The sequence below is a fragment of the Hyperolius riggenbachi genome, chromosome 2 (genome assembly GCF_040937935.1).
Source record: "Hyperolius riggenbachi isolate aHypRig1 chromosome 2, aHypRig1.pri, whole genome shotgun sequence".
In the NCBI taxonomy this organism is placed as follows: Eukaryota; Metazoa; Chordata; class Amphibia; order Anura; family Hyperoliidae; genus Hyperolius; species Hyperolius riggenbachi.
The window spans coordinates 85,837,896-85,856,381 of record NC_090647.1 but is presented as its reverse complement, the minus strand read 5'-3'; the positions used below and the strand labels follow the sequence as shown (position 1 = coordinate 85,856,381).

General features: G+C 43.9%; 1 protein-coding gene across 1 annotated transcript in view; it reads left to right on the top strand.

The window, feature by feature from the left end:
- Positions 1-13,516, top strand: part of SLC46A3 (solute carrier family 46 member 3) — a 78,203-nt gene extending 64,687 nt beyond the window's left edge. Inside the window, exons 4-6 of the mRNA XM_068267011.1 lie at positions 3,368-3,451; positions 6,506-6,662; positions 10,304-13,516. Coding sequence (XP_068123112.1) covers positions 3,368-3,451; positions 6,506-6,662; positions 10,304-10,385 — 323 coding nt within the window. The 3' untranslated portion in view covers positions 10,386-13,516. The remainder of the gene's footprint in view (positions 1-3,367; positions 3,452-6,505; positions 6,663-10,303) is intronic.
- The last annotated feature ends 4,970 nt before the right edge of the window (positions 13,517-18,486 follow it).

Genomic DNA, 18,486 nt, shown 5'->3' with positions numbered 1-18,486 from the left:
AGCTCTACACAAGCTATCGCCTCCATACATTTCCTCTTTAATCTCCAGATACCTCCCCGCCCGGACCCTCCGTTCCTCACAGGAGACCCTTTTGTCCTCGAGCCTAGTCACCTCCTCTCACTCTCGCATCCAAGACTTCTCACGGGCTGTCCCTCTCCTTTGGAACTCCCTCCCTCAGCCGATTCGTCATGCCACGAGTCTGGAAACCTTCAAACGTACTCTGAAAACACACCTGTTCAGACAAGCCTATCATTTGCTCTAGGCAGCACTGAAGGCACACTGGCTCACCCACTAATCCTTGTGTTTCCTTCCCTTTTGTTTCCTCCCCACTACCCTCTAGATTGTAAGCTGGCAAGGGCAGGGACCTCCTTCTAGTGTTTCTCATACTGCTGTTATTTTAACATATGTACATGTACCAACCACATATCAACTATGTATGTATCTGTATTTATTCTATTCAATGTCATGACTGTACAGTGTCTTGTATTTCTTAAGTATATTTGTTCCCCATTATTTGTTTGTATTATGTACAGCGCTACGGAAGATGCTGGCGCTATATAAATAAAAAAAATAATAATAATAATAATAATAACTTACAAATGATTTGTTTTGTGTTCAGTGACCATTTCTAAGCTGCTAATTTGATATGAAATGGTGTACATTGCCTTCAAAATGTTGAGCTTTCCTCATTGGCTTCCTGAGCCTCTTTACTTCAGCAGTGTTATAGCTTTGGAGCTACTAATCCTTTGATTTGATATTTACACTGCAGATAACCTCTGGGTATGTCTGTTTTCAGCATGTGCTCAGCTGCTGTTCAGGTCTGTCACTGGTTCAGTGTTTAATATTACTGCAGTTTGCACACAGGCTGCGTGTTGACTGGCAATGGCTTAGGGCTCGTCTCCACTAGTGCGGCGTGCGTCTCGCAGTTGCACGCCGCACTTAGGGGGTGGGCAGGATCGCAGGAGAATCCCATGAGCCGTGCCATGCACGGCTATGGGATTCGCAGCCTCCGCGGCCAATTCTGCGGGGGGTTCCGGGCGAATCGCTCCCGCAAGCGATTCCGACGTGGCCCCGTCATCCCCAATGGCAGAGTTTCCCCGTGCGAATCATGTGCGGGGAAACCCGGCGGAATCGCCGTAGTGGAAACGGGCCCTTACAGTCTGTAGACTTTCCATATATCAGAAGGATAGACTGTGTCTGACAACAATGGCTCTGCCTCTGACACAGGAGACCAGGGTGCGGTCTTCGCTCTTCCTATTCAGTAAGACTACTCAGTAGGAGACCTTGGGCAAAACTCCATAACACTGCTAATGCCTATAGAGCGCCGCCTAGGGGCTGCAGCCCTGGCGCTTTGAGTTCTCTAGGAGAAAAGCGCGATATAAATGTTCTGTGTTTTGGCTTTTACGGGGCAATAGAAACTGAATGTGATTTGAGGAATCATATAATCACACTGTGCCTAATTTGATGCATGTTACAATCCCCAGTTAATGCAGAAATATATAGGCTTCTGAATTGAAAGGGAAAGGAAAATTAGTTGACCTCTTGATCTTTACTTTTGGTTAGTGAAGTTGTCATTCAATGAAAAGACCATTAAAGTACACCTGAACTGAGAGGGTTATGGTGGCTGCCATATTTTTTTTTTACTTTGAAACAATACACATTGCCTGCCATCCTGCTGATCTCTTCGGCTACAGTAGTGTCTGAATCACACACCTGTAACTGTAACGAGCTTGCAGCTAATCCAGTCAGACTTAAGTTAGAAACATCTGATCTGCATGCTTGTTCAGGTTGTATGGCTAATAGTATTAGAGACAGAGGCTCAGCTGGACAGCCAGGCAATCTGCATTCTTTAAAAGGAAGTAAATATGGCAGCCTTCATATTCCTTTCAGTTCGGGTGTGCTTTAAAGTAAACCGGAGATGGTACAATTGAAAAAATATATATACATACCTGGGGCTTCCATCAGCCCCCTTCAGCCTGATCACTCCCTCGCCGCCGTCCTCCGCCGTCTGGATCTTCCACTATGGGTCCCGGTAATTTGGCCAGTTGGGTCATAGCGCGCAGGCGCAGAATGCTCCTAAATGCCTGCATCGACTGGCCCCAACTGGCCGAATTACCGGGTTCCATAGCGGAAGATCCAGGAGGTGGAGGAGGACCCTGAGGGACCGATTAGCCTGAAGGGGGCTGGAGGAAGCCTCAGGTAGGTATTTTCTTATTTTACCAACTCCGCTACCCTTTAAGGTAGGCATACATTATTAAATTTAGCCATCAGACAAGCCACAAATAACCCCACTATTAAAGTGAACCTCCAGACTAGAAATCTACTCAGCAGCACTAAAAAGGCTTGGTGTTTCTTTAACAGGTTCACAGCATCAGAACTTTGTTTTTCATACCCAAGCCTCATTTTTAGTTGCACAGAAGCTGAGCTCCACCCCATCTAAGAAATCTACCTGGGCATTTTTCCCCTGATGCTGTGCAAAGCATGATGGGATTTCTGATGTTGTTGTTCTTGTTGCTTAGCAGCAGGGAGGGGTGATCAGGACACAGGAAAGTTGGAACTGTGTCTCATGCTCACCGTCAGCTCCTTTCAACTAAAAAGATGGCTGACCTCATGAAATCACAAACCTTTGCCTGTTCCTTTAAAACAGGGTGGGTAAGAGATTATATTACCTATGTATTTTAATTAACATAACTAATGTAACTTAATGACAGTATGTTTGTTTAGGCTGAAGTTCCTCTTTGAGCTGGACATACTACTCAGCTATAGGGGAACAGCTTGTCTGTATAGAGCTTATTTCCTACAATGTTACCCTGCGATCAAGCAACGTCCAATAATCGCAACATTTGTTGGCGTTGTGTAACAGGTTTTGGTCACTGAATGGTCAGTCATCATCATGTTCTCAAGTTTGACTTCTGCTTCCTGTTAAAGCCTACACAGGAAACTGAAGCAAAACACGATAACATGATGACAGCCAGCCATTCAGACCCTGACAAATCGGTCACCTTTTATTGCCCAGAATTGTGACAGGTTTGCTTTCAATAATCTCCTGCTGCCAATGAGTATCAATCTAACAATGGCCAGGAATAAAACAACAACACATTCATGTGCTTTCATTATATTGCTGGTCCTGTTACCACTGCTTATGCATCCTGAATGTATTCAGATAAATACACCATATTCAGATATTCTGCTCTCAAGCCAAATCCCCAGCTCGTCCAGCATATGACAGCCTGAGGCAATGTTCTTATCATACTTCATCTCATTATACCGCACATGCCACAAACACAAAATCCAATGGAAAAAATCAAACAGAAATATCATAGTAAATAACTTGTCTCCCTGACGGCTTTCTCCTTTTATTTTACAGTGAGAGTCCCTCTTCTGCTCTCTGGAATGCCTCTACCAATACTGCGGTCAATGATGTCCAAAGTGGTTCTGGAGGATGAGCAAGGTACAGTTACAGTGTTACCTCATCAGATATTCTATATACAGTATATATATCCTGTACAGCTTGAATGGTCACAGATAAGGGGAACTTTAAAGGGAACCTGTAGTGAAAGTGAACTAATAAAATAAACATAGCCCCATATAGGGCTTTGATTGTACTTAAAGTGGATCCGAGATGAAAAACTAACTATAACAAGTAACTTGTCTATATATCTTATCTAAAGTTTAGATAGTTTACACAGCAAATCTAGCTGCAAACAGCTTTAATAGAATATGATCATTTCTTCCTGTGATACAATGACAGCAGCCATGTTGTTTGTAAACATTACACAGAGGCAGGCTTATCTGCATCTTGAGCAACAAAACCTAATCCGCCCTCCACCTCCCTTCTCCCCTCTGCCCCTGAAATCTCTGGATATTAATACCTCCCCCTCCTCCTGCCCAGACTGAGCTCCCATAAACCCTTGCTACTGTCTGAAAGTGCCTTGGCTCTCTGAAAACCTGTGGGCGAGGCTTGTTAACTTTATAGGGAATTAGAGTATTAAAACAAAAACAAAAAAGTATTTGGCTTGAGGAATGCCCTATAAACAATAGGAAAGGAACACAATTATGCAATGAGTAAAAGTTCATCTCGGATCCACTTTAATAGTATAGTTGGTATAGTATAGTACTCCCCTTCAGTATCAGGCTCTGTGCCTATCCAACCATCAGCATAGTCGCAGGAGACTTGATTTGGATGTAGTGGTTGACTCCATACTCTTGCTCCCCCTATATTGTGATGTAACTCCCTTCAAACCCATGTGGGTGGGAATTAATGTCATAATATGGGGAAGGAGAAGCTGAGTCAGCCACTGCATCCTGGTTAGGCTACATACAACTAGGCTGATGATCATATTTGCAAGAACCTTGCACTGGGGCCTTGCACACCACCATACAGATACTGTATAATCAGGTAGCTGATAGCACTGACACTGTAGTCAGTGCCCCATGTTGGTCCGGGAGTAGTTTTTAGTAATTCATCGTCACTACAGGGTCCCATTTATTGGGGTCATTATAATGTTGGAATACTGGTCTGCGGACCAGTTTCTGAAGGGAGGGGACCATGCTCTGCTTCAGTATGCCACAGTACATATTGGTTTTCATAGTTCCCTAAAAAAAAAAAGGTGGCCTTCTTAAAACAGAAGGTATTTGGGATTATTCAGGTTGGAGTGAGCATATGATTTCTCCCACAATGTATCACTGCTGAATATGCATATTATCCTTTGTTGTCCCTGTAAGCTAAACACACCTCCAGAACCGCTGGAATGCAATGACGTGTCATCTTGTTAATGCTACAGAACCACAATAATCCAACATGCATACAGACTGTTTCGGATTGGTTGATCCTCATCAGTGCATGGCATGGATTAATGTGGCTCTGTGGGGTAGTACCTGATGCACCTAGATTACCCAGCAAGCTCATGGTGAACCAGAACTCCTAGGAGTGTGTAAGGGACTACAAAGGACCAAAAGCCCTCTTACTTTGTAGAGAAGTGAGGGAAACTGGGTATCAGCTACTGATTGGGTGAAGTCCAATCCTTGGTTAAAGTTCCTCTTTAAGAGTGACATGACCCCCAGGGAGGGCAAATGTTCAACTGGGCAGAATTTTGACATTCTTCACTTAGGGGTGTACTCACTTTTGTTGCCAGCAGTTCAGACATTATTGGCTGTGTGTTGAGTTATATTGATGGGACAGCAAACTTACACTGTAAGGGTACGTTCTCATCATGACGTGCAGATGGCCGTGCGACCGTAACGCAATGCGTTTTATCGCGCGCTGCGGATCCCATTCCTTACAGTGAATGGGTCAGCACTGTGCTTGCGATCAGAACGCAGTGCCTATAATGTGAACATCAGAAGGGTTTTTTATGCCCTTCTGCCGTCCTTGCGTGTCGCACATCATACATGCTTCCAAATGCGCATGGAATCGCGTCGTGATGTGAACAAGGCCTTATTAAAAGAAAACCTGTAAAGATAAGTCTCCCCTGAGGGTACTCACCTGAGGTGGGGGAAGCCTCCAGATCCTATTGAGGCTTCCCCCGTCCTCCTCGGTCCCACGGCGGCGGCGATAAAGCTCCCGAACAGGGATGTAAATATTTACCTTCCCGGCTCAAGCGCAGGCGCAGTATCGGCTCTCCGCTTCGGAGATAGGCGGAGATAGCCGATCGCTGTCGGGCCGCTCTACTGCGCAGGCTCCTGCGCCTGCGCATTAGAGCGGACTTGACGGAGATCGGCTATTTTCGCCTATCTCCATGCGGAAAGCCGCAACAGCGCCCCCGATGGAGCCAGGAAAGGTAAATAAATCAGCGCTTGTCAGCCTTGTCGAGGGAGGATTCTGGGACACTTCGGTGGAGCCAGCGCTGGACTGCCTGCAGTTACAGGGAGGGGGAATCCTCATTGGGACCCTGAGGCTTCCCCCTCCCGAGGTGAGTATCCCCAGGGGAACTTTTTTTGTTACAGGGTCTCTTTAAGCTGTGCACTTTACGTTGTATCAAAATGTCACATCTTCAGTTTTGTCCCATGAATATGTATAATAAAATATTTACATAAATGTGGGAGCTGTACACTTTCTTGTGATATACTGTATGTGCAGTACAAGATGTACATTAGATTGTAGGTGTGGTGCCAAAGAAACTGTGATTCAGGTATATGTAACCTGTAGAATTAGCCGGTGCCTGGTCCCAACCGGATTTCTCAAATGGTCCTGGGTCAAACTGTGTATTGTGGAACAGAATCAGTACATGTTACGGACCGCAGTCCTTCATCAGGTGCATAGCATATGCACCTGATGAAGGACTACAGTCCATAACATGTAGTGCTTCTGCTCCACAATACACAGCAATGTTTTTGCAGCCAGTGGTGTGCTCTTTTTTTTCCGCAAGGTTTGACCCAAGATATACATTCGGCCTCTTGTGATAACAAAGGTCAGCTGCTAGTTGGTTATGCTGGGCTGTTTTGATTCCGCAGTGACTGTTTAAACTTCTGCTTTGTGACATTGGGCCTGTTTCCTCTGTTGCAGGAGCTCTGTTTGCTTGCATCGCCTGCCTGGAGAGCCTGACTGGAACCCTCACAATCGCTGTCTTCAACATCATCTACTCGGCCACAGTGTTGTGGTTCCCAGGCTTCTGCTTCCTCTTATCGGCTGCGCTCTGCATCATTCCATTTACCGCAGTGTGGTAAGGGGACTCTTCTTTTATGTAATACTTGCCTGCAGCTGTCTTTTTTTTACGCAAAATCATTTATTCCTCTACATGCTTCATTGGTTAATTCTGGTTTTTTTTCAGTGGTTGGACAAAATATCATTAAGATTTGAAAGGTCTCTTTATGAAACATAATTAGCTTGTAATAAGTACAGAGCACGAGCTGAGATTTGCTTCTAATTAGATTAGGAATGGATACTAATCTCCGGCTGGACAGGGCAGCGTACTGCTGCTTCACACAAGAGGAAGGCTGTTTGTGGACATCAGATGATGATGATGATGTCTGCAGGAGATCCAATTCTCCATGCATATGACATGGAACAGAAGAGCGCAGGCAGATATTGGGGGTTCAATCAGAAAATGCCTCCGGAATTATCACACCTTCCTATTCTTCACCTCACCTGTAAAGGTGGAAATGTTGGGTGCCTTGACCCCTGAAAAAGGAAAACGCAGAGACAACAGGATCCCAAATAGCATTGTATGTTTTTAAATTTGGAAATTGGTGTAAGGTAACAAGAAAATTACTCACAAGAGCATAAAGGGCAACCGACCACTTTAGGCGGGTGGAGATGAATAACCCGACTCCACTCGAGGGTGTCCAGCCTGGACTGGATGTGGTTGTTCTCTTGGTAAAAAAGGGTTCTGGCCCACACAGTGGCATAGACCACGTGGGGCCAGGAGGAACCCTCCAACCTAGGCAGGTTGGGGCTTGTATAATGCACAAACAGGGAGAATACATAAAACTACCCGTGTTTCCCTGAAAAAAAGACAGTGTCTGATATTAATTTTTCCTCCAGATGTTGTGCTAGGGCTTATTTTCTTATTATATTTATATTATAAATATTATGTATATATTATATAGTGGATGTCTTATATATCTAGGAACACACAAGTTCCTGTATTATGTGTCCTCCTGCCTTCCCCACTGTGCCACCTCTTCCTTTGCTGGATCCACCTCTTGTGTGTCCCTGTGTGTCCCTTATACCTTTAGTGTCCCCCTTTGTACCCATGCCCTCCTCTGTCACCTAAGCTCCTGAGCCCCATGTAACCCTATGCCCTCCTGGTGCCCCCGTGTCCTCCGATGTCTCCCTTCATCCTCCTCTTACCCCTAGCTCCATGTTACGCTGTCCCCCGTATCTTGCAATGTCGCCCTAATCCTCTTCTTCCCCCCAGCTACATACTGCTGTGTCCTCGATCTTCAGCCTATGGGGAAGAAGTACGGCAATTTGTGTTTTTACTGGAGCTGATGATCTCGTAGGCAGGACCATGGCTCTGTTATTGGGCCGTTCTCTGAGTAGCAGCGAGTGCAGTGATTGGCCCAATGACAGAGCCTTGGTCCTGCCCGTGAGACCATTGGCTCCAGTAGAAACACAAGTTGCCATACTTTCCCCTTACTGAAGCTAGAGCTTACTCTCAGGGTAGGGCTTATATTGCAAGCATGCTAGAAATTCCTGCTAGGGCTTACTTTCAGGGGATGTCCTAATTTCAGGGAAAGAGGGTACGTTAAAAACACTTAAAATATAAATTGAGGTGATCAATCCTCTTGGCTAATCTATCTTTGACACTTTTACTGGAGGAAGTGGGCTAGACCCATGAAACATGTTGCCTGTGCTAAATAAAACATTTGTCATAAGACTGTCGTTATTGAGGTAAGCCACCTTTTTGTTTTATATTTTAAGTGTTTTTATCTACCTCTGGACGCCTCTTCTCCCTATTTGTGTCATCTATAAAGGAGGGGTATTTCATGATCTAAACAAAAAGAAGAGATGGTTCATGAGTGCAGGTGGTCAATGAGATGCAAATAACTGTGAGTTAATCCAAATAATTATGCTAATCATTTGTAGATTTATGCAGCTCTGATTAATTAGAACGTTACAGGCATTGCCCCACTAGCAATTTTGGAGTGATCCAGCCATCCCCTTTATGTTTACTGTAGTTGGCTGCTAGGCAATACTCTCATATAACCCCGCCCACAAACAGCCAACATTCCAGAAATTACTTAATCGGCGACAAAGAAGACAAACGACCAGTCTTCCCAACGATGTTGTCTGCACGTTGATATTGCAAATGACCAACTCATTTGAGTACTGCACGCGGAAGTGACATTATGAACGCTATGTGCGCATTCTGTAGAACTGTGTTGTTTAAATGACATTGTACACATGTGGCCGATTGCACGATATCTTTCTAACAGTCCTGAGAGTTGATCCACTGGATGGATCGAGCAAAATGCCCGATATTGGTCACCGTTTTTTTACACAATTGTTGTCCAATAAGGTGAAATCTGTTGTCCTATAAATCGAAATCTGTCGTCCGCTGAACGTATCAAAATGCTGAATGGACTGGTCACAAAAGAAACAAAAAGTGGCAGTCCGCAGCTCATTTGCCTGCATTGCTGCTATCAATACCAAGGCATACCAAGGAGAAAATAAACTGATGAGATAAACAATTGTATCTATCATCCTACTCCTAAACATAACTTTTTAAGATATCCCCCTGTTTTATTTTATGTTTAAATCTACTTTTTAATGTGTCATTGTCTCTGCTCAATGATACAGTCTTTGAAGTATGACAGAACTAAAATCTATGAACTAATGACCCTTTTTTTTTAATCTCTTCCCTGCTCTCAGAAGCTGTTCACTGTAAGGGCCCGTTTCCACTTGTGCAGTGGGAATCGCCGCGGTAAAAAAATTGCATGCGGATGCGAATTTCGCGTGCGGTTGTATGCGCATTTTCATGCGTATTCGCATGCGAATTTGCATGGATGACGATATATGCGAATTTAACCATGGCAGTGCCTGTGTGCTTTTCCATTGATTCCATGCGAATTCGCATGAAAATTCGCATACCAAAACCACATGCGAAGTCTCTATTAAATACATTGTATGTGAATCGCATAGCGGTATGCGAATTCTGATGGCTCTGCCGTGCAGAGTTTTTCTGCACAGAAAAACGCTCAGAAATCCTGACAAGTGGAAACAGTCCCATCCACTTGTATTGTCTATGCGAATCTGCATGCAGATTTGCTCTAGTGGAAACGGGCCCTAATTCCCAGTGAGGGTTACGCTGTAATCCGGCCTCAAAGAGAAACTGTCATTTGCATACCTTAATGTTAACACATTCAGACAGAGAAAGGAAAAAAAGGAACACAGCCTAGTTATTTGTATACTTGGCACTGTACATACCCGTTTATCTCATCAGTTTATTTTAACCTTGGTATTCCATTAAAAGTTACGAAATGGCCACAAACTAGATAACTGGTGTTTGAAACAAAACTCCTATTTTATGACGTTCTCCGAAGTGGAGATCACTTTATACATTGTTGATCAGTTGATCACCCCTTGATAAATATGATAATCATCACTTTATTGCTTGTAATTGGCAGTGATGGGGACGATTATGGAATGTTGTGATCCTTTATAAAAGTGGCGATCATTTTACTTGATCAGCCACAAAATCTCTCATTTGTATCTGGAATTAAAAAAAAAAAGTATACATGCATGTTTTATAAGGAGTTAAGCAAATTGAAATCTCTGCATTGTACCCCTTGAATGGATTTTTTGTATCCGAGTATTAAGCATTCATTTGTATATCTGGATATCTTTGCTTTGTTACAGGATCTTGCTGTGTCGCGGACGCCAGGAAAGGGATCACGTTCTTCTTGTCAATGACGACTTCAGCACTGAAGTGGAAACTTAAATGAAAGAACTTTTGACTCGCAGGCACTTTATGAGAAGCGAAAGCTGCACTTGTCGTCTATGAGAGTTTTTGGCTTACAATGAAGCATTGTAAAAATTTCTCACTAATGTAAAGATTACAGTCAATTGAAATAGTTATTTTCTACTCAACTGAGTAAAATGCAAACTCTGATTAGCTTAGCAGTTATGAGGGTTGCCAGTGAAATTTACTTTTGAGCTCAGAGTGATAAGAAACCATGGGCTGATTCACAGAGCTTACTTATTTTTCACCTTTAAGGCCTGTAAACACTTCTAATTGATGTCGCCTGATTGGGAGCCCATCTCTCGAGTGATATTACTGGGCTGAAATTGTGCAGATGTAGAGTCAGCTGTACAGCTGGCAACAGGGTCTGTTGCTAAGCAGGGAGCACAGGGGCAAAGGAGTGGCGCTATTATGATGTCAAGCAGTAGGCGGAGCGAGCAGCACCAACAAAGGTATCGGCTGTCGCTTGATCAAGCTGATCTGCCTTTTGGCCCAAAAAGATGGCTGCCCTCATGAAATCAAACATTTGCCTGTTCTTTTAAAACAGTGTGGGTAAGAGATTATATTACCTATCTATTTTAATTAACATAACTAATGTAACTTAATGACAGTATGTTTGTTTAGGCTGGAGTACCTCTTTAAGTCATTTAAGGAGAGATAAATTGTGAGTTAATAAGTAAAATGAGATAATTCAATAGAAAAGCTTTGTGAATCAGCCCCCATATTATTAACAGGCTTCTTACTCACAAAAGTCAATAAGCAATATAGAATATAGTACACAGGAATCTAAAGCTGGATAAAAGTTGTTGTGTATGAACGATTCCTGACAAATAACATCTGTGGTGTAGTGGTGCCCAAGAACTTTTGGTGATTGTTCTTTCCACGTCATTGGGGTGGTTTTGAATGAATTAATGACAGCTGATTGTGGAGAGTTCGTTTCCAAAAACCTTTATCTAGCATGTGTACGAATAAACATCCAAAAGCTACCATACACTGGTGGATTGTGAGGATGCATTTTGGGCAGATTAGGGTGTCCTGGCTGGATAACTCTGAAATCTTTTGCTTTCCTAGAAACCGATCAATAACTCTAGATTTAGTTTCAAGGTAAAAATCGTTCACAAATCTGATCAAGGTTGGGTTTTATGTGCTGCAGTATTAATAAGGCCTCTGTGATTGGCTAATTGATCATTTGTATTAATAGTTGTGGTCAAATTGCTCAGCGATTGAATAGTGTACTTTACTCGTCATCGCAGTGACATAAGATAGGAGCTGTTTCCTGATTGGCAGATATATGGTAGACTGCATTTTGCATTTGACCTTTATGTGATCTAGCCAGATAATCCCACCAATCCTTGTTAGTTGTTATGAGTTGAGCACAGGGAATGAGCTTCTGACAGCCTTGATACTTAGGCATGATACACACTTTTCAGAAAACTGCATTTTAAAGACACGAATGGCAATGACGTGCGTTTCCTGAGAGGGGCCACGGACTTCAATGGCCAGTGCAGCCATGCACGGTTTGCCGTCCACGTCGTAACATGCACGATTCTAGCAAGTGAGTTCTCTGCCTAACAGTTTCCTGTATGTCCTATAAGGACCTGGATTTGCACTTTGACAGCTTATAGTATAGATAATGGATGCACTTAATATAGGGGGGTCTACACTGACTGGAAATGTTATACTGAGAACATGAGATAGCTGCACTTCTTATATGGGGAGAAAAGTGCAAAAAGTCTGTGTTGCAGGATGGGACTGATGGCAGGTTTCCTGACCAGGTCATTTAAAGGGCAACTAAAGTGTGAGGTATGCAGTCCAAAGAAACAGAGGATGGTGGTTACAGCAGTGGGGGGAAAACAGAGATGTCTGACAGCTGTTTCGCAGGGATAAACTCTGCTTCTTCAGAAGCAGTTTATCCCTGCGAAACAGCTGTCAGACATCTCTGTTTTCCCCCCACTGCTGTAACCACTGTGTCTACCCACCACAATAAAGGGTTTTTATGCAGTAGATGCCCATCATCCTCTGTTTCTTTGGACTGCAATTTGAACGTTTGTGGAGGACACTGCAGGTAAGACCATTTGTGGTTATATCCTCCCTGCTGCATTTTGGTGCCAGTGCTTTTTTCTTCACTTTGCATAAAGTGTGAGGTATATGGCGGCTGCCATATTTATTTATTTTTAAAGCACACCAGTTGCCTGGCAGCCCTGCTGGTCTGTTTGGCTGCAGTAGTGTCTGAATCACACCAGAAACAAGCATGCAACCAATCTTGCCAGATCTGACAATATTGTCAGAAACACCTGATCTGCTGCATGCTTGTACAGGGTCTATGGCTAAAAGTATTAGAGGTAGAGGGATCAGCAGTACTGCCAGGCAACTGGTATTGCTTAAAAGGAAATAAATATGGCAGCCTCCGTATCCCTTTCACTACAGTTGTCCTTTAAAAGTGATTTCTGTTGTACATTTATGCCTGAGATTGGGCTGTAACACACACTGCTATTTTTAACAGCAAAAACATGAGGGAAACTAGTTGCATCTCCAAATATTATGCAGATGCATAAATTATATATATTGTAGCTAGGTGTTGGAGAGCGCCCCTCGGCAGTAGGAAAACATGGTCTGGGTCTCCCTCTCTAACCCCAGTGTAAAATTGATGAAATTTGTAATATGTTAGTATTTATACATAAAGATTTTATGAATTTTGTATGCAGAAGTATTTCATACTTAATATTTTTCACATTTATGGAAGAATAAAGGAAACGATATGTGATAACATGAATGATGTATGCAGAAAACTGCATAATACAATAGATTATACAGATTGAAAAAAATTATCATGTTTTTTCAAAGTCTTTTGTTTACATAACTACCCCTGTTGAAGAGGAACCATAATGATTATCCAGTTTTCGGATAAAAAACGCAGTGTAAAAAACGCATCTTATATCTGTATATCACCGTATATTGATATACCCCGCCCTCCCAATGACGTTTAGCCTAGGCTATGATGTCACAAAGTCTTCTCTCCAACAATTGTGAGCTCCATGGCCGTGGATATTTATATACATGTGTTTTCTCACTTTTTTATTTTTATTAAATTTGCCAAAACCTCAAGTAAACTTTTTTCACATTGTCATTATGAGGTGTTGTGCGTAGAATTCTGAGGAAAAAAATGGATTTAATCTACACCCACCTAAAAGATTGTTAGGAACACCATACTAATACAGTGTTTGACCCCCTTTCGTCTTCAGAACTGCCTTAATTCTAGGTGGCATTGATTCAACCAGGGATGCTCAGGTAGTACTTTTTTAAACCTGAATGTATTCGGATCTGGATACCCGGATCCGACTTTGCGGATATCCGCGAGAACTGGGATATTCGACCAAATTACCCGCGGGTACCCGACCTATTCGGATAGAAAAAATGGAAGTGCCCTTTAAATAGCTTTAAAAAGAGTTTTTTAGGGTAAATGATGCATGTAGCATCATGTTTTTTTTAAAGGGAAACACTAATTTATTATTTGGTTAACATTAATTGGAAAAAAAAAAGGGGGGGGCCTGTAAATTATTAACATCAGGATAGGTTCCAGACAGCGGTCGACGGTCGTGCAGCCCACATTGTGTCCAAAGTCCAACCGCACAACTGGGACATGACAGTTTTCAGCCCAGACACCTCCAAAAAATGACACCGCAATTGTGTTTTGGGTTGAATATAGGTGGTGGTATCAGCAGCAGTGGCCTGTGGCACTGTGGCGGTGGGAGCCAGCGCCAGCTTGCTTCAGCCTCTTTAACTCCTCATGCTCAACAACATGTTTTTTGGCCAGATGGGTGATGAAGCTGGAGGTGCCATACTTGTAGGGGTCACAACCTCTGCTCATCTGTAGTTTCCACACATTGCATATGGCAAACTTGCTGTCCAATGAGGGCACAGTGAAAAACCGCCAGATTGGGGAGGTGAAGATTCCCCTGCAGCCTGAATGGGATGCTGCTGCTTTTCTCCCTGTGGCGGTTGGGGGTTGAGTGGTGCGGCTGGTGGTAGCGGCAGAAGGATGTGGGTCCCGCATTCCACGGCCACTGTCTGCAATGCTGATCCTCCGTGCCAAACCCACCGACGCATCCTCAGAGTCAGAGCTGACATCCCCATCCTGTGGATGGTAGTCACGGTCCTTCATCCCATCATCAACATCATACCCCCCCCTCCTCAAAACCCAGAACATCCTCCTCAAACTCCTTGCGGCTAACAGCCCTGAGTTCACTCGTGGCACCTGGAGCGAAAAGCTCTCTGACTGAGGGTAGGCTGCCCGCTGGGGTCGACACTGACACGGCAGACCTTCTGAGGGTGGCCGTAATGTTGCTTCCTGTCCTCTTGCCCTTGCTGCCCCTCCCCCGACTGCCGGCGCCAGCAGACATAGTACAACTTATACGTGATGATGTCACCAGATGATGTGGGGTACTTTTACTTTAATAAAATTGGGGTTGGACTTTAAATCAAATCAGCATGGAGTGACAGACCACAGAGTAGAGGACAAACAGTGCACACTATCTGTCTAACTGTCACACTGACAATGCTCAGCACAGCAGCACTGCAGTAATCTGTAGTAAGCTAACACCAGTACTACTCTTTAACAACTAACTGCAGTACTAACTACAATACAATAACACAGTAATCCTATTCCCTAACCTATACTGTCCTGCTGGCCTGCACAGCACACACAGACACAGACAGGACCTAACCGAGTAAATGAAATCAAACAATTACAACAATATAACAATAGTGTAGTGAAGGTGTTTAGCACTCAAAGCTTTAGGTTTATCACTGTATACAGCACTTGCTAAGCCAACAGCACTGGAGAAAGTCTGTCAGTGAGCAGCCAGCCACACAACCAAGGACTATCTGTCTCATCATGCCAGCCCTCCTTACTATACAGGGGGGCTGGCCAGGGTTCCCTTCTGTGATTGGGTGCCAGGGCTTAGGCTGGGAGGCCTCTGATTGGCTCAATGAGGTCAGATGGGGCTGGCCAGGGTTCCCCTCTGTGATTGGTTGCTAGGGCTTCTGCTGGGAGCCCTCTGATTGGCTCAATGACATCATCTCCTTACTTTCAGTACCCGAAACCGGATATCCATGGCCGGGTTATGCGGCCAGATACCCGCAGATAGCTATCCGGATCTGGGCACAGGTATCCGGAATCCGGACCTGACCCGGATAGCGGAAAAATGGTCGGATACCCGGGTTACCCAGGTACTCGGGATCTGGATGAGCATCCCTGGATTCAACAAGGTGCTGAAAGCATTCTTTAGAAATGTTGGCCCATATTGATAGGATAGCATCTTGCAGTTGATGGAGATATGTGGGATGCACATCCAGGGCACGAAGCTCCTGTTCCATCGCATCCCAAAGATGCTTTATTGGGTTGAGATCTGGTGACTGTGGGGGCCATTTTAGTACAGTGAACTCATTGTCATGTTTAAGAAACCAATTTAAAATGATTTGAGCTTTGTGACATGGTGCATTTTCCTGCTGGAATTAGTCATCAGAGGATGGGTACATAGTGGTCATGAAGGGATGGACATGGTCAGAAACAATGCTCAGGTAGCCCGTTGCATTTAAACGATGCTCAATTGGCACTAAGGGACCTAAAGTGTGCCAAGAAAACATCCCCCACACCATTACACCACCACCACCAGCCTGCACAGTGGTAACAAGGCATGATGAATCCATGTTCTCCTTCTGTTTACGCCAAATTCTGACTCTATCAAGAATCATCAGACCAGGCAACATTTTTCCAGTCTTTAACTGTCCAATTTTGGTGAGCTCATGAAAATTGTTTTCCTATTTGTAGTGGAGATGAGTGGTACCCTGTGGGGTTTTCTGCTGTTGTAGCCCATCCACCTCAAGGCTGTGCGTGTTGTGGCTTCACAAATGCTTTGCTGCATACCTCGGTTGTAACAAGTGGTTATTTCAGTCAACGTTGCTCTTCTATCAGTTTGAATCAGTCGGCCCATTCTCCTCTGACCTCTAGCATCAACAGGGCATTTTTGCCCACGGGACTGCCGCATACTGGATGTTTTTACCTTTTCACACCATTTTTTGTAAACCCTAGAAATGGTTGTGCGTGAAAATCCCAGTAACTGAGCAGATTGTAAAATACTCCGACCGGCCCATCTGACACCAACAACCATGCCACGCTCAAAATTGCTTAAAGGATACCCGAAGTGACATGTGACATGATGAGATAGACATGTGTATGTACAGTGCCTAGCACATAAATAACTATGCTGTGTTCCTTTTTTTCTTTCTCTGACTGAAAGAGTTAAATATCAGGTATGCAAGTGGCTGACTCAGTCCTGACTCAGACAGGAAGTGAATACAGTGTGACCCTCACTGATAAGAAATTCCCCCTTTTTACCTCTTTCTTGCTCTCAGAAGCCATTTTCTTCTTGGAAAGTGTTTTATAGTTTGAATTTCTTATCAGTGAGGGTCGCACTGTAGTCACTTCCTGTGAGTCAGGACTGAGTCAGCCACTTAAATACCTGATATTTAACTCTTTCAGGCAGAGAAAGAAAACAAGGAACACAGCATAGTTATTTGTGTGCTAGGCACTGTACATACACATGTCTATCTCATCATGTCACATGTCACTTCGGGTATCCTTTAAAAAAAATAATTAAAAAAAGGTTAAAGTGAACTTGGATTGAAAATCAACTCAGGAATAGGCCACTGGGTGAGGGTTTTGGCTACTGTCACTTATCAAAAGCAGTGGGCCAGATTTATCAAAACCCGGGGAACAAATCACAGTAAAACTAGTAGAAAAGAAGAACAGCTGCCCAAAGCAGCCAATTGGTGCCCTTGATAAAGGCATCCATTTATGCATCAGTTTTGCTCCATTTGTCAAGCAGGGAGGGGCACAGATGCCACAGAACGAAGCAGTAACCGTGGAAGGGAACAATGATTTAGGTTACTGGGAACTTATATTGCAACACAGATTCTGTTGTTCTCGCCTCCAGATCTTTTATGGGGCGTTGTTTTTAGAGCATTTTTAGACACATCTGCAGAATGTTACCTTTAACAATTTGCACATTATTTTACACTGCATACTGGAAGCTAAGTAATTCTTCTGTTAAAGATAATTGGCTAAAATAAATTATAGAGAAGAATATGGTCAATTTAATCATGAGAATCCATATAATTATTATGTATTCATATAGTGCTGCTGTCACATTTTCTGAAATGCATTACAGAGTAAGCTAAGACACCTTAGATCTCTAACGAGGACTGAAGGTGGCCATTAAGGTGGAATACAATTTGCTGAACGGTCTTTTACTAACGATTCTTCTTATGAACGATCGGAAATTATGGTTTGGGACCTCCAATGGACAAAAATCTTCCAACAAATCCTTTTTTCTTTAACCCATCCCCCCCCCACCCCTAATTGTCCCTAGACTGCGATCAGTACTCAGTCCGATACCTACATGGCATTGGACTACGGCAGGGATTAGATTGTGAGCCCTTGTGAGGGACAGTTAAGTGACAAGGCTGTTACTTGTACAGCACTGCGGGAGATCGCAGCGCTGTTTACATTCATTTCGGCCGTTTATTAGAACGAGATCGCGGGCTGTCAGGCTGATCACAGATCCCCGCTCTGCTTTGTGATGGGTGTTTGCGCTCTTGCGAGTGCGAGCTCCCGTCTAATCTCACGCATCTCGAGATGATGCAATCCTGCGTTAGACGGTACTGGCGGAGCAACTCTGCGGCCTCCATCCTGTGTTAGGCAGTCGCAGAGTGGTTAAAATCGCATAGAAATCATGTGTAGTGTAAAAAAGCTGTGGTGGCTGGAGCCTGGGGTGGATGTGTTTTAAGCATAGGCTATATGAGAACCTCATCCGCCTGTCCGGCATTATCGTGGACTGCACAGAAGTGCGATCCGCTGCTCCTCCTTATAAAATAGGATCCGTTCACTGTCAGCAGGGCCGGGCCGAGGCATAGGCTGGAGAGGCTCCAGCCTCGGGGCGCAGTGTAGGAGGGGGCGCACATTTCATTCAGCTGTCATTCCTAATTGTGTTTGAAGCAGAAAGAAATAAGAAAAGGGGAT